The following is a 15,744-nucleotide window of genomic DNA, read 5'->3' as shown; positions in this document are numbered from 1 at the left end:
GAGGTGGTTGGAATTCTTGGATATATGAGCCCTGACCCCAAATCATGTCTAGCCATATCAGTCAGGTAAACTCAGAGTCTTCGGCAAGATGACGTTGTCTACAGCAAAACATGCCCTCTCAAGCCCCCGAGCCCTCCTAGACACCATCCGAATCGACAAAAGCGGCGGAGGCGAGTCGGAGAGCGGCCAATTCGGAAAGTGGTCGAATAAGGATCTTGATCCGTCGCCTCCTGAGCAGCGGACCTGGACGTTCTGGTCGTTTTTTGCGTTTCAGTTTAGCATTGCGTTCTCGCCAACGACTTATAATGTCGGTGCGAGTTTATACGCGATTGGGCTGAACTGGTGGACGATTCTTATTGCGTCGAGTATGTTTTGCTCACCAGAGAGATGGAGGAGAGCCTACTAATGATGTGTATAGTTGTGGTCTCCGCCATGGTTGCAGCTCTTTTGTTGCTCAATTCACGAGGCGCCGCTTGGTTAGTGCATCTAGCCCTAACACACAGTTGTATGGCGTGTCGCTGACTATCCTCAAGGTATCATATCGGTTATCCAACCTTCATTCGGGCGTCGAGCGGTATTTACGGGTCCTTGATTTTTGTTTTCATTCGAGGGGTGAGTATTCTACTTAGATCCACTATGGTGACTATTGTACTGATCACTCACAGGTCGTTGCGATTCTCTACATGGCCATTCAAACTCTCTACGCGAGTAAATTCATCGCTGTCATGCTCCGCTGTGTCTTCGGCCATCGATGGACCGACATTCCCAACCGTACGCCAGGCTCCTTCCCGCTTCCTCCTTATTATACTTCACAATCCACATCTAACAGACAATAGGTCTCCCTGAAAGCGCCGCCATAACCTCAGCCGACCTCCTCGCCTTCGGAATTCTCTGGCTTCTCGAGTTCCCCTTTGCGTTTGTCCACCCAAGCAAGATGGATATGGTCTTCCGAATCAAGTCTGTTCTAGCGCCAATCGGCCTGTTTGCGACGATGATCTGGGCTCTTGTGCGTGGACCCTTTCTCACCTATAGCCGAGAGTACACTACTTACACATGCATGAGTCAGGTCTCAAGCCACGGCGCCAACTTCTCTGGCCTAAGCACCACCAAAGCAGCAACAGGCTCGGCCCTAGGTTGGTCGTTCATGAAGGCAATCAACACCATCGTGTCGAATATGATTCCACCACTAGTCAACATTCCCGATCTTGCACGGTATGCGAGGCGGCCGTCGGATACTATTCCCATGTCGGTTGGCTTGATGCTTAGCAAGCCGGTTGTTGTTATGCTTGGAATGGTTATTACAGCTGCTGGATATAAACAGTTTGGCGAGGTATGCTTGTCTAGAGAACTAGGGTCTCCTTTTCTTTCTCTTTTCCTTTTCTTTTCGTGAGGGCTTATAGACTAATCCATATGTAGGCATACTGGAACTTATGGGATTTTTATTCCAGTATTCTGGATAACTACTGGGGCCCTGGTACTCGTACACTGGTCTTCTTTGCTGCTGGTATTCAGGTACGTACATGATATACAGCTAAGATAGATCAGTTATGTTGATCGAAACTAGGCATTTGCAACATTCGTCACGAACCTAACCAGCAACTCCATCCCCGTCGGCTGTGACCTTGCAGGCCTCTTCCCGCGCTACTTCACCATCGTCCGCGGCCAGGTCGTCTGCTTCCTCCTCGCTTGGGTGTGCGGTACGTATCCCGGGACGCTCCTCATGGTATTCTTGCTGATTGGAAACTTCACATACTAACTCACCGAGCAGTCCCCTGGAAACTAACCTACTCTGCAACCTCCTTCCTCACTTTTCTCGGCTCCTATCTCTGCTTTATTTGCCCTATTGTCGCAATCATGGTGTAAGCCTCCGTCCCCAACAGTTCCATTCTACCGGACGCCCCGAACTAATCAAAGGCTCCCATCGTAAAGAGTAGACTACTACCTAATCCGCCGCGGCAATATCCACATCCCCTCGCTCTACACAGCCCAAAAAGCCACACCATACCACTACACGTCGGGCTTCAACATCCGCGCATTTATCTCCTGGGCGGCCGCAATCGCGCTCGTGATCCCTGGCGTCTCGGGTGCCCTGAACCCCGGCTCGATCGGGACGGCTGCAGTACGGATCTACGATCTCGGATTCCTGATTTCGACGAGTGTTGCGGGGGCCCTGTACTGGGTTCTTTGTACGTTGTGGCCTGTTAGAATTTTCCCGGAGGGAAAGGAGGCTCTCGGGGAGGGATTAGGGTTTGAGGGAATGAGGCGGACGGAGGGGTTTTTCGGGGATGAGTCGGCTGTTCCGGAGTACTTGGTTGAGATCTTGGATGGGATTGAGGGGTGTGTGGAGGTTGTGAAGGGGGTTGAAGGGAAGGATGTTTAGGGTGGTGTAGGTTTCTTGAGTTTGTATAAGAATCTCTCTAACCTCAAGTTTCTTAGGGGCCAATATCGTTGGAGGGTCATTAGGTGAGGAAAGATGCTTTGTGTCAAGTTGGCTCTGCCCGGTAGCCTTAACCAACAAATAGTAGCTTAGTATACGGAGTACTTTAGCATAATCGTGTCCAATGAAGTTATCGATCGAAGATACCCCTGATTACTGAGACTTCTCACCTAGGGGAGGGTTAGGGAGTTCTCAGCCACATTGTCCCATGTTCAGTAGGACCCCTAAAGTTTAGCCTCTCGGTATCTGCAGGGCCTAGCACCAGGCTCATGCCATCACTAGCAGTTGTTGGACTCCAATAGGTACTTGAGTCTCTCACGTCACGAGCGCTATGCGAGCCCGAGCGCTGAATTTAAAACCTCCCCACAGCCTCAATCCTTCCCATCACGTATAATCAGGTCCAGGGACAACTTGGAAGCTGGAAGATCGAGCTACCCGTCCGAGCCTACAAATCTCTTGGATGACACGCTGTTTATCCCTTTCAAACTGTGGGAAATGGCCGACCATCACCAAGTATGCATCGCCCCCTCATCCTCTCTTCTCATCCTACTCTCACTGGATCTAACGCCCTAGGAAAGCCACCCGCCTACACCGATCCCTCCCCGGACCCTCCACCATACGACTTCGCTACGGATCCCCCACAGCCGTTCAATCAGCAATTACTAAATCCACAACTCATATACAACACCTTTCTCGACGAAACTCATCCTGATGATTCCCAGCCTGAATCACGCAGCTGCAGAGTAGACGACGAGGCGCTAGCAACTATTTTCTTCGTAGTGGTTATTGGCTTGGTGATTCTTCTTCCGGGACTTCAAGGGGAGGGATTAGGGAGTCGGAGTTGGCCGTTGAGGACGGGTGGTCCGGGGTAGATTGATACGAATTTGAGGGCAGTGATTCCTTTGTCGTTTAGTTTATGGTTCTTGGTGTCTTGGTCACTTCGCAATTGGGTTGTTTCGGTTCGATATTAGATAACGCACGTTGGTGGGTGCCAGGAGTATACTCCACGGTGTAGTAGTTGCTCCTGCACGCAGAAGATTCTGTATAATGTGAGCTAAGTCCATAATTAGTGTTCGACAACCTCATTCAACTTCAAGGGAAACGAAGTAAGCAAATCAGCTACTGTCCCGCCGAATGCTGCCGCCAGGGCGTTCAAAGAGGTCAACTTCGGGTACAAAGAGACCCCGTTAACTGATGCGGTAAATCGTGTGTCGCTCAGGAGCTTGAAGCTGTGTGGGTTAGTGCTTTCGACAAGGAAATCTGGCGCTGTTGAATGTCAAAATTTGGTACTATGCCGGTAAACACAGTTGACAGTCCTGATGCTTGAGAGCATCTGCAGAAATTCGTAACCTGAGGCTTAAGCCTAGGATGGGTTATTGGATTCCTGTGTCGCAGACATTCGCAGCCTTTTGATTTTTGGCAAGTTCTTGGCTGCTTTTGACTTTGCTGAAAAGTTTTAATGTGCAGAAGATATATATTTGATCGGCTGGTTACCGGAGGTACCGCGTGGATGTCAAGATAGTATACGACAAGTGAACTGTACGAATTGGCATTTGTTAGGTACAGTTCATAAAGTTGTCTAATCCAATTTGTCCTTTCCAGCCAAACACATCTTCAACAGAGAGTTTGCGGATGGATGGTTCTCACATCTCACAGCAATTGGATCAATTATGGCAACACCAAGGAGGAATAAGTTAGCTTGTTTGTTAGTTAACTAGTGGCGGCTCATGACATAATCAAGCACATGCTTCAGTTACATGCCAGGGGTCTTGCCAGAGAATCCCTCAGTTCTCGGGCTCATGCATGGTGAGATATCTAGCTCCGAGACAATCTGGAACATTCAAGGTGGGCATGTGCTGTACTATAAATATGCCGTATTAGCTCTAGGGGAGCTCTTCAAAGAGTGAGGCCACTTAAGCACAGACTCGGGCACAGACCACCTGAGCGAAAGCCACGCCCAGCAGCGCCCCAGGAAGGGATTCTGTCACCAACAAAGCCGCTTCAGCTGCTTACTCCACGTTTTCGGAATAGGGGCTTCAAGTACTAAGCACGGAGATTGAATAGATCTTAACTTCCAATATTGACACTTGTTTGCGAAATACCGCTGTGTTCTCGCGAGGCTCGTGGGCATGTTGAAAGTGCTTGATTGAGTTTAGCGTATCCGCGAGGTCAGAGCCGCAACGACTCCAGCAACTCCTCACTATCCGATTGTCATTCTGCAAGCTCACCTCCTCCCGTCCAAACTCCTCCGCCGACGCATCCCGCCTCCTCTCTAGTTGGCATCTCATCTTCCCGATCCTTCGGATAATTCATGTCATGCGCCCATGGGGCCTTGTCCCCCAATCGTGCGATGGCTTTTCCTGATCGCTGCCGCTCACCCTTAAGGACATGAACCATTGCCGCGCCCGACGATACATCTGAGCTACTCTGAAGCAGCAATATAGCGATACTCTCCTCGATTGTATACGCTGCGAACGTGCACGATAAATACATCGGTGCAACTTGCCTAACGCCCGCCTATCCCTCATCGGCGTCTATCCCCAGCGTGTCCGCCGTCCCGCCTCCGGCTCGTCCATCTCCTGTCGGTCGCAGCGATCCCGATACACGTTGACCGTACCGAGCTTTCACCCTTTGTCGATTATCCTGCAGGACTCAATACAAGTCGACTTTTAAATGATTAACACGACGGTCGCTTCCTGGCCTTTCCTCCTAATGTCTGCCAGCCCCGCCGGTCTCAACCCGGACGCGACCGAATACCAGCGAACAATGGCGCTCCCAGGAGGAGACCAAAACGAGGGAAGACATAGCTCGGAAAGCTCAGGAAAGAACAGCGGCCTTTCACAAGAGACCGTCCGGGACGGTCGCAGCTATCGATACCAGAATCACCTCGCGCCTGGTCGAAGTATCTCCCCGCATTCAAAAGATGACGAAAGTGACCGGTAAGATTGTTCTTCTCTGTTTTCGGAGGTATAATCGCCTATGGTGCCTTCGAGCCCCTGGGCTTTCGCCTGCGCGTGTTTAAGCCTGGCGACTCCGCAACCTATTCTATAAGAGTCATTGAAGTGCCTCAATTTCACGTCCTCACTCCTGCAAGAATGCTTTTCGTGCCCCTTTGTCAGCTCATGCAATCAAGCCAAATAGGAGGATATGCATTTGTATCTGCTGCTAACCACGGTTCAGACTTGAATCACAGCCTGCACGATCTGGTAGGCCTCCTTCGTTAGGAGGCCCGGGCGAGTTGTATACGTCCATGTTCGCCTGGGGGTCACCCGACGTATCCCCGACGGATCAGCGCAAGTTTGCAGGCTTTGGAAGTCACAGGAAAGCGTTGGCCGTCCTTGGAAACGACGAAAATGGGACCCCGCCGATTGGAAATCCTAGTCCGCACCACATAAACACGAATTATGCCGATTACTTTCAACACGACCCGAACGCTACCCTCGCCTACTCTCCTCGAGTGGGATCTGCCGACGCGCAAGGCACCTTCTACCATGACTACTCGGAACACGAGCCGTCGCCAGCTACAGCTACGTTTCGTCCTGGGACTGGACGAACCTACGCCAGCGAACCTCCAGATTTTGATTATGATGGTGACAATCGGAGGCCGTCTGTTGCGAGTGCCATGACTGTGAGTAGCCAGGGATCCAAATCTAGCACAAGTGGTCGTTTTCGGAAGAAACTGCAAGGATTCTTCGGCGACGACTACTCCGGGGATCCGAGGCCTGACAATGATGGGTACCAGAATGGCGCACCAAGACCATCATCCATTGATTATCTGAGAGCTCGTGAAAGGGCCAACTCGGACGCTTCAAGGCACACGTCTGAGGCATCCCAAGACGAGACTGCCCAGCAAGCCCGACCCCGGACGCCCCTTCCTTCGAGTGACATAACTCCGTGGGTGTACCAGAACTATGATGTAAGTGTTTCAAGCAGTGAGATGGTGGAACTGGAGCGCGCATTAATATGTTTAGGATGTCCAGCGACGCGGCGAAGCTCCTGTTCGGGAAGCTCCTACGGGACCCGATCGGCATCGGTTTGGCTCTCACGGTTCATCCAACACACCGAGAGATCAGTCTCGTAGACGGTTCAGCGGGCATCGTCATTCCCGGAGCAAGGAAGAGAAACCCACGGCCGCTGGAGACCTCGCCGGATACCCAGATAGGCCCACAACAGGACGGGATGATTTCTCCGTTGGACTACGTCCCCATAGAGAAGGAAGCTTGGGATTTCGAACTGCCACAAATTCGACCACAAACCTTGCTGGGCGCTCCACGAGTCCTAGCCCAAGCCTTCAGAGTGTCTATAGAGAGCCAGGCCAAGGATCACCTGGGGCCCCGCCCTCTAATAAGCGATACATCTTCGGCAAAATACGCCGCCCTCACCTAAGAAATTTGGGTTCCAAAGGCCCTCAAGATGCTGGCAGAACAATCTCCAAGCTTTCACGGCGTGACGCTTCTCCGGCACGACGAGGACGACAAAATAGTCTAGAGGGCTCGGGGTCTTCAAAGAATGCAGACTCTGGCGAATTTGACCGGAGAAAAGACGGCAAGGGCTTGGGAATTGGAGGTGGGAAGTTCCGAGCTCGTCGCACCGCCGGGAACGAGACGCCTGGGAGGGATGTCAAACCTCCCGAAGAACTTGGTGTTTATAAATTGGACACAGATCTCGAGCACATGGAAGGTATCGTCCATCCTACATCTCCGGGCGATGGGCACCAACCCACCGAGAAGAATCTGAAGCGCCCTGAGGAAGAAAACAAAGTATTTGAGCAATCAGCCGCTCGCGACTGGGCTGCCCCGGAGAGTTGGCGTGTTGAAAAGCAAAGAGACGAGGCTATGTCCAAACTTCCACAGAATGCCTACAATAGGGCACACACCATATCCGAGCCTGACGGGACTTCCTATTTCATACGCGTGTTCCGCATCGATGGAACCTTTGCCACGCTCTCGACTGGGTTACATGCGACAGTTGCCGATGTGCTTTTGTCCCTTGGCAAAAAGTCGTTTTTGACAGATCATTTGAACAACTACGAGATAGTTATGCGCAAAAACGATCTCTCTCGGCAGCTCGACCGAAATGAACAACCGGTTTTCATGCAAAAACGATTGCTCGAACAGATTGGGTACACCCAGAAAGACAGGATCGAAGACCTTGGTCGTGAGGACCATAGCTATATCCTGCGATTCACTTTCTTGCCCACGAAACTCAGTGACTATAGCAGTCTTGAAGGGGAGCCTGGCTTCAGCAGGAACCAGAGACTTAGTGATGTGAACCTCGCTGGGCGGAGTCTCGTCACCATACCTATCGCTCTTTACAAAAAGGCCTCCGAGATCATCAAGCTTAATCTGTCACGAAATCTGGCTCTGGATGTGCCGAAGGATTTCATTCAAGGCTGTATCAATCTGCGGGAGATTAGGTTCATAGGGAGCGAGGCCTCGCGTCTACCCCAAAGTTTCAGCCTTGCAAGCCGACTAACCTATCTGGACGTATCCAATAACTTCCTTGAAGAGCTTGAGCATGCTCATCTTGATAGGCTGCAGTACCTTGGCACTATCAAACTGGCCAACAACAGGTTGACAAAGCTACCAGACTATTTTGGGAATTTCCAAGATCTGAGAAGCCTGGATATCTCTTCAAACAACTTCCAGGTGTTTCCTGAATTCCTGTGCAACCTCAAGCGCCTCGTTGAGCTTGACATCAGCTTCAACAATATAACCGAACTTCCCAACATTGGTAAAATTACCACTCTCGAGCGAATATGGATGACGAACAATGGCTTCAGGGGCCCATTTGATGACACAATCAAGGGACTTGAGAACTTGAAGGAGATTGATGCACGCTTTAATGAGATTACGAACATTGACAATCTGTGTATCCTTCCACGTCTGGAGCAGCTCATGATTGGGCACAACTCGATTTCCAAATTCAAAGGCTCCTTTCCCAGATTGCGCAGTTTTGTCTTGGATCATTGCCCTGTGACGCAGTTCGACATCGATGCACCTATGCCGACACTTACATTTCTCAACCTGGCCTCTGCAAAATTGTCGCAGCTCCGAGACTCCATGTTTGAGGCTATTCCCAATCTCTTAAAACTCGTTGTGGATAAAAATCACTTCATGTCTATGTCACCCCATATTGGCAAACTTCGAAAGCTCGAAGTTTTGAGTATGGCAAAGAACCCTCTCTCAACGCTCCCTGCCGCTATTGGCTGTTTGACCGAGCTCAGGTACTTGAACATGAGGGAGTGTAATTTGCGGCGACTGCCGCCAGAGATTTGGTACTGCTTGAAATTAGAGACTCTCAACGTCTCATCAAACGTTCTGGATGGCTTTCCGAAGCACGGTGGTCCCCCGCCTCAGCTTCCTGGTGAAGCTATCAATACACCTGCCGCCACCCCGGGTGGCTCAGCCACCCCAAGCTATGACGATCTAGGCCCCTTGGAAGAGCAGGAGACGCGACGCCCTAGCCAGGCATCTAGCACTGTCCTGAACAACAGTAGTTCGCCCAACGGCGGGAACCCCCGGAAACCTTCAGTTGCTTCCTCCTCCTACAGCCAAGGAGGGCGAAAGGTCTCCACCGCCTCGAAATTTACTGAAGGGAGTCCTTCATCGAGGAAGGATTCGAATTTCTCTCAACATGTCGCCACCACGTTTGGTGGTTCGCTCAAAAATTTGTACTTGGCTGATAATCGGCTGGAGGATGACATCTTCCGCGAGTTATCATTTATCCCGGAACTGAGGGTGGTGAATCTCTCGTACAATATGCTGACAGAATTACCTCCTGGTCTTCTGAAACGTTGGCCCCTGCTGACCGAACTATACCTCTCCGGCAACGAGTTGACTTCTCTTCCTTCCGACGATCTTGAGGAAAACAGCAGTCTTAGGATTCTCAATCTCAATGCCAACCGATTCCAGGTTCTCCCGGCAGAACTGTGCAAAGTGAGCAGGCTTGCGATCCTGGACGTTGGAAGCAATTCCCTCAAGTATAACGTTTCAAACTGGCCATACGACTGGAACTGGAACTGGAATCGAAACTTGCGATACCTCAACTTCTCGGGAAATAAGCGACTAGAGATCAAGCCGAATATCTCGTCTCTTGGTTCTCAGCCTCCTCATGGAACAGACCTGACGGACTTCAATTCGCTCACACACCTACGAGTTCTTGGACTGATGGATGTTACTCTTACAACATCAAACATTCCCGAAGAGAACGAAGATCGCCGTGTCAGAACGTCAGCCTCCTTGGCCGGCGCGCTTTCCTACGGTATGGCCGACTTCCTGGGCAGGAGCGAGCATCTGTCCATCATCGATATGATCGTGCCTCGGTTAAAGCCAGATCACATTGAAACCGTTGTGGGTATGTTCGACGGGCAACCTAGTTCTACTGGAGGCTCCAGGATTGCAAAGTTCTTACACGAAAACTTCCTTCACGCGTTCTCTTCTGAGCTGAAGCGAATCCGGCTAGATGAGCAGGAGACACCGTTGGATGCATTTAGACGAACGTTCCTGGGTCTAAACCGAAATATGGCCTTTGCATGCTACAGGTCGATGGATAAAGAAGTCAGGCAGTATCAGGATGATTCGCCGGACCAGAAGAAAGTTCGACTTCACCAAGAAGACCTGAGATCTGGTGGCGTTGCGACTGTCCTATATTTGAACAATATGGATCTTTATGTAGCCAACATCGGCGACATTCAAGCTATTCTTGTCAAGGTGGATGGTACCTACATCCAATTGACGAAGACCCATGACCCAGCAGAGGCCGGCGAAAGGGCGAGAATCCGTGCTGTGGGAGCATTTGTGTCTCGCAACGGAAGACTCAATGACTTCCTCCCAGTGTCCCGGTCTTTTGGCTATTTCCATCTTATGCCCGCTGTGATCGCGGCACCTCACACAATGCATGTGAGCCTGACTGAACAAGATGAGATGGTCGTTCTAGCCTCAAAAGAACTTTGGGACTACGTCACTCCTGATCTCGTCGTCGACGTAACGAGAGCTGAGAGGGGAGACCCGATGGTTGCCGCCCAGAAGATACGGGATTTGGCCCTCTCGTTTGGAGCCACCAACAAGCTTATGGTTATGATTTTGGGCGTCGGAGACCTAAAGAAACGCGAGAAGCGCACGACGAGAGGCCCACCTCTTACGCCGTTCCCAACCGATGAACAGATCTTGCCGCCACCTAAACGTCCCAGACGAGGTCGTGAATTGCCTTCGGATTCCAGGTTGGCTCGCTTTGATACTGTGGAAGCACCGGTTGGCGAGTTGGCAATCATCTTCACGGATATAAAGCAATCCACAGGGCTATGGGAAACCTGCCCGGAGGCAATGCGTTCGGCTATTCAGATTCACAATGACATCCTCCGCCGACAACTAGGCATAATTGGTGGTTATGAAGTCAAGACTGAAGGTGATGCTTTCATGGTCGCGTTTGCAACGACCACCGCCGCTTTGCTATGGTGCTTCAACTGTCAAACCCAACTTCTCTTTGCCGAATGGCCGACTGAAATCCTCGAACAACCTCAGTGCCGGACTCAGTATGACATGGAGAATAATATCATCTTCCGTGGTTTGTCTGTGCGCATGGGTATTCATTGGGGCGAGCCTGTCTGCGAGAAGGATCCTATTACCAACCGCATGGATTACTTCGGACCAATGGTCAACCGTGCCTCACGAATCTCGGCTGTAGCTGATGGTGGTCAAATCTTTGTTTCCTCTGATTTCATGAGCGATATGCAACGCAATCTGGAAGCTTTTGCTGACAGCGAGCGTGCTGCCTCGACCGGCTCGGAAGAAAGCTATGCACTCGACACCTTGGGCTACAACATCCGGCGGGAACTGCAGCAGCTCAATAGCCAGGGCTTTGTGATCAAAGATCAGGGTGAGCGTAAGCTTAAGGGTCTTGAGAACCCCGAGCCGCTATACCTGATCTTACCCCATTCTCTGTCCGGACGGTTGACAGCCATGGAGCAAATGCCATCAGGAGAGGATAACACACCAAGTACCATCAGCAAGCATTCTCAGCTTGAGATTCAGACAGACCTTATCTGGAGATTATGGGAGGTCACACTCCGATTGGAAAGGCTATGTGGAGCGTTGGAGCACCCAGGTGATGCTTGCTTGAAAGAGCCAAACCAGGCCCTCGTCAATACCATTAAGAAGCATGGAGGGGAGCTTGCTGATGGAACAGTGGTCAGTCTGGTTGAGCAGCAAGTGACTCGAATCGAGGTTCGTCAATCGCTCCAAATTGCCGATAAATGAAAATGCTAACTAGTCCCAGGTTGCAATCAGTACACTCAGCATACGACACATGTTGCGCCCTTTCAAAGCTGGCGATCAGCTTAACGACCACGCCGTTCCAATTGGCGAGGTCCTGCAACAACTCCAAACCCAGCTTGCCGAGTACAGGGCCCTCAAGGAGAAGATTAACAGTCATGCGGGCATTTCTGGCATATCTCCCAGCTCCACGGCGACAGATGTAGGACACTACACTCCCGAGTTCACCTCCAGCGCATCTACTTCTTCTTCTCCATCTTGAACAACACGTCTCTCTCCGACTTTGTCGCCGTGGCTCCTCCTGTATTACCTAATTATCTCGTGTGAATATCGCAGTCTACACGCTGTTACCCGGTTGGACATGGGTATACTATCATGTGCTTGGAGATCTTTGATTTTGTATTTTTTTTCCCCTTGTCTGGGGCGCCATGGGAAGGTATTTACGCATGGGTGAGATCCCGAGGAGCGCTTGTTTGATTGCTTTCCGGGGTTCTGTTAGTAGTATTGACTGGTGGAATGAATGGTACCCACGATTTGAGTAATATGTACTTGAGTCTTCTTCCTGCCCAGTAAATTGAGCCTGTACCAGTCATCACTTCAGACGATGTCTCTTACGTCACTAAGGTGGCGGCTTTTCGTCAGGTCACGTGCTATCACTGTTTGTTGATCGGGCGGCTTCCTGCCTCGGACACCTTTCCATCATCACTCCCCAGTTCCTCTTGTCCATCATCCTTCAGTTCCATCTCCGTTGGTATCTCTCTATCGAGAGAAGTCTACCAAATCTTGATTTCGTGATTGGTCAATTGGAAACAGTAGCTTAACCGCGACTTTCCTGCGGCCGCCCCGCCTGTTGCCCTGGATACCATCCTGCGCGACTTCGGCTGATCCACGAATAACGGCGTCACTTCTTTTTGTGATCTGTGCCTCTCCCAAATCTGCAGAAAGCTTCTGTGGCAGTACAGATTTTTTGAACGCCTCACTTTGATCTTCTTCCCGCGCAGTACGCACCACTAAGCGAAACCCGCGTTCGGCTTCAAGAGTTCACCTCACCACCCTCTTAGGGGTATTCGTGTCCTCAAAACATGGCCGACGAATACGAATATCTGTCTTCGGACTTTGACCTAAACTCCCTTACCGTCCCTCGTCTCCGATCAATACTCGTCAGTCACGATGTGCCTTACCCAGCCTCGGCCAAGAAGGCCCAGCTTATCCGCATCCTCGAGGAGACAGTCCTCCCTCAGGCGAAGAAACTGCTCCGGGAGCGCGACAGAGTGAGGAGAACCAGCGAGGGCATCACAAATATGCCGAGTCGCGAACCTTCTGTGGTTAGTGAGCGCGAATACCCACAAAATATAGCGGCAACGCCGTCAACCGCGTCAACCACTGGTCGAAGAGGTCGATCTCGAATCAGCACCCGTGGATCGACTGCTGATACTGAGGATGCGAGCGTCACAGCAACCCCGTCGACCGCCTCTAGAAAGTCAACGACTAGGTCGCGAGGACAGCGACAGCAAAGGTCGGAGACCGAAACGAATGACGACCACCTCGCGACGCCTATCGCGTCAACTGTTTTGACTCCTCGCCCTTCCACCGCTGGTAAGCTGCGACGTAGAGACTTGACGCCTACCACTGAGCCAGAGCCACATACGTCGGACACAGTCAAGTCAGAATATAAGGAAGAGAGTGTTTTCACGGACGATAACCCATTTCAGAGTGGTTCCCCCACGCCTTGGGATACCCGAAAATCTTTACCGGCTTCAGAACGGAAGAGGAACAGCAGTGTGCGTCAATCTCTTCTGAGGTCGCCTGATAAGCGCAGCCGCAAATCCGAAACCCCGACGTACATCAAAAGCGAGGAAGATTTTGATTCCACAAGTAGGTCGCTTGTTGGGTCTCCTCACGGCGATCTCGAAGACTATGCGTATGGGCAACAAGATGACTATAGCAGCGCCGGGGAAGAGTTCACTCCTGATGAACAGCTGGCATTGGAGCGAGAGCACGCCGACTTGATGTACGCTCCAAGACCTCGCAAGCGTCAATCGAAGCAGGGTCCAGTTACCAAGTCAATCCCTTGGCTGATTATTATTTCCCTATTCACGAGTTTTGGTGCTTGGTGGCGCAAAGAGAAACTGGAGATTGGATTTTGTGGAATTGGCAAACCTACTTGGTCCTTGGCTGAAACGAAAGTGCCCGAGTGGGCTAACGTTATTGAACCGCAATGCGAACCATGCCCAGCACATGCCTTCTGCTATCCTAACTTCGAAGCCCGATGCGAACATGACTTTATCCTCACACCTCATCCTCTTTCGCTCGGTGGCTTGATTCCTCTTGCACCTACCTGCGAACCTGACAGTGAAAAGGCACGCCGCGTGAAAGCCGTCGCTGACAAGGCTGTTGAGGCTCTTCGTGATCGCAGAGCTAAATGGGAATGTGGTCAGCTTTCTGAAAGCGCCAAGGAATCCGCGGGTCCGGATATCACCGAGACCGATCTCAAAGAGGAGGTTGGCAAGAAACGTCGCAAGGGCATGAGCGATACAGAGTTTGACGACTTGTGGAAGGGAGCGCTAGGCGAAATCATTGCGAAGGAGGAAGTGGTTGCCAAAACTATTCCGTAAGTTGTCTGATTCATATCTCTTCGAAAGATTCTTCTTTTCCCTTACTCGGGTATGAGGGAAGCATCGTTAGATAGTACTTGTTCTGACGTTTTATGGTGAAACTAACAGAGTCGACAACACCATCACAGATCTTCGTCTGTCCTCACCCTCACATCAACCTCCGTCGCCCGTCTCCCTCTCACATGCGCCCTCCGCCGCTACGTCCGACTCTCTCTCCTCGCGTATCGACTTCCTCTTTCAGTTCTAACCGCCTCACTGATTGCTGCAGGGTATGCTCGCTCTCGAGTGCTTGCCCGCCGCAGTGACCTTGCTCGTGTGCCTGAATTGGTAGCCACGACACTGGATCGACTGGCAACGCAGGCAGCTTTGCATGCGCGTGGCCAGGCCCATGAATCCTATATTCCTATCGGGCAGCTCCGCGACGATGTCCTTCGTTCTGAGCTGAGAGGAAATCGACGAGAGGAGATCTGGAAGCGCGTCCGCAACGTCGTCGAAGGCAATGCTAACATTCGAGCTGCTGTTCGCGAGGGCCGTGGCGGTGACGTTGCCCGTGTTTGGGAATGGGTTGGCGGAATTGGCGGCGTTGGACGACAGATTGAAGGCAGCACACCGGCAAAGGGGCCCAAAGTGCAATTCTCCCCGTTGCCAAGCACAGATGACCGTTCGCCTGACAGCATGGACACACTTCCTGGGAGAGGCCAGCAGGAAGTGGCTCGCCGATGGGATGAGGGTCGACCGATCTACTGATCGTCTATGGGTGATGCATACAGTTCGCAGCCTTGATGTCCCCTCATCCTTTCCAATCTATGATAATGCTTCTTTTCTTCACTTCTTGTCCTTAAATTACATATTGTCTGGCGTTCATCCAATCTTCTTGGGCTTACAGATTGTATCTACTATTATTCTTTGGTCCGCATTTAGCTTCCTTCAGGCGCCACTTGGTCGTTTGGGTGGTATTTTACCTCCGATCCACTACTCCCGAGTCCTCCGTATGTGAACCTAGACTGGGATTTGCTCTAGTATGGTGTAATTCTAGCAATATACGCCCATAGGTTTTATCTACAACGCAAACTGCCCCCGATCCGGGCCGCCTGACGAAAAGCTTCGGCGGGTGGTTTGACTGGTTTCGGATCTACATTTCCGGGCTACATTTCCGGGCCGGTTGCTCCAACAATCAGTATCGGAATACTGATTCAGTAGGTTTGTTACTCTGGGCCACTTAGACACGGTCACGCATGCGTGGGCGCCTGATCTACAATCCTCACCGATATTGATACTAAAAGAAAACACGAGGCCTTACATAGTAACCTGTCGATGCTTTTTAACCTTATGATCTCCCCAATTTCTCGTCGAGCTCTTGTTCGCCAAGGTTGACTATTGAAATGACGCGACTAGGACCCGCCGATCCATAGTCTATGAG

The 15,744-nt window shown here is 51.2% G+C and overlaps 4 protein-coding genes across 4 annotated transcripts; all 4 read left to right on the top strand.

Moving 5' to 3' along the window:
* Positions 1-88: 88 nt before the first annotated feature.
* On the top strand, positions 89-2,467 carry BJX68DRAFT_277688 (nucleobase cation symporter-1 family protein; the record flags this gene model as incomplete). The annotated part of the gene is made up of 11 exons (XM_071048378.1): positions 89-365; positions 419-476; positions 534-612; positions 666-771; positions 837-1,006; positions 1,067-1,330; positions 1,417-1,512; positions 1,565-1,697; positions 1,769-1,859; positions 1,930-2,304; positions 2,437-2,467. The coding sequence occupies 11 exons, from the start codon at positions 89-91 to the stop codon at positions 2,465-2,467; spliced, it is 1,680 nt and encodes a 559-aa protein (XP_070903985.1).
* A 374-nt stretch (positions 2,468-2,841) lies between these two features.
* On the top strand, positions 2,842-3,331 carry BJX68DRAFT_227663 (uncharacterized protein). Its single transcript, XM_071038716.1, has 2 exons — positions 2,842-2,950; positions 3,016-3,331. The coding sequence occupies exons 1-2, from the start codon at positions 2,933-2,935 to the stop codon at positions 3,307-3,309; spliced, it is 312 nt and encodes a 103-aa protein (XP_070903984.1). The 5' UTR covers positions 2,842-2,932; the 3' UTR covers positions 3,310-3,331.
* A 1,188-nt stretch (positions 3,332-4,519) lies between these two features.
* Positions 4,520-12,228, top strand: acyA (adenylate cyclase acyA). Its single transcript, XM_071038715.1, has 4 exons — positions 4,520-5,376; positions 5,618-6,353; positions 6,409-11,661; positions 11,714-12,228. Exons 1-4 carry the CDS (start codon positions 5,111-5,113, stop codon positions 11,969-11,971), a joined length of 6,513 nt encoding a protein of 2,170 aa, XP_070903983.1. The 5' UTR covers positions 4,520-5,110; the 3' UTR covers positions 11,972-12,228.
* Positions 12,229-12,420: 192 nt separating this feature from the next.
* Positions 12,421-15,368, top strand: BJX68DRAFT_227655 (putative sister chromatid separation protein (Src1)). Its single transcript, XM_071038714.1, has 2 exons — positions 12,421-14,320; positions 14,453-15,368. Exons 1-2 carry the CDS (start codon positions 12,792-12,794, stop codon positions 15,069-15,071), a joined length of 2,148 nt encoding a protein of 715 aa, XP_070903982.1. The 5' UTR covers positions 12,421-12,791; the 3' UTR covers positions 15,072-15,368.
* The last annotated feature ends 376 nt before the right edge of the window (positions 15,369-15,744 follow it).

The sequence above is a fragment of the Aspergillus pseudodeflectus genome (assembly GCF_044049435.1).
Source record: "Aspergillus pseudodeflectus strain CBS 756.74 chromosome Unknown BJX68scaffold_4, whole genome shotgun sequence".
NCBI lineage: Eukaryota > Fungi > Ascomycota > Eurotiomycetes > Eurotiales > Aspergillaceae > Aspergillus > Aspergillus pseudodeflectus.
Note: the sequence above shows the minus strand (reverse complement) of the source record. Positions and strands in the feature narration are given on the sequence as shown.

Bases quoted from the DNA above. Each gene is read 5' to 3' on its own strand.
- BJX68DRAFT_227655 (XM_071038714.1), top strand. From the start codon at position 12,792: ATGGCCGACGAATACGAATATCTGTCTTCGGACTTTGACCTAAACTCC. The intron at 14,321-14,452 runs GTAAGTTGTCTG...ACACCATCACAG, and splicing joins GTGGTTGCCAAAACTATTCC to ATCTTCGTCTGTCCTCACCC.
- acyA (XM_071038715.1), top strand. From the start codon at position 5,111: ATGATTAACACGACGGTCGCTTCCTGGCCTTTCCTCCTAATGTCTGCC. The intron at 5,377-5,617 runs GTAAGATTGTTC...ACCACGGTTCAG, and splicing joins AAAGATGACGAAAGTGACCG to ACTTGAATCACAGCCTGCAC. The intron at 6,354-6,408 runs GTAAGTGTTTCA...TAATATGTTTAG, and splicing joins GGGTGTACCAGAACTATGAT to GATGTCCAGCGACGCGGCGA.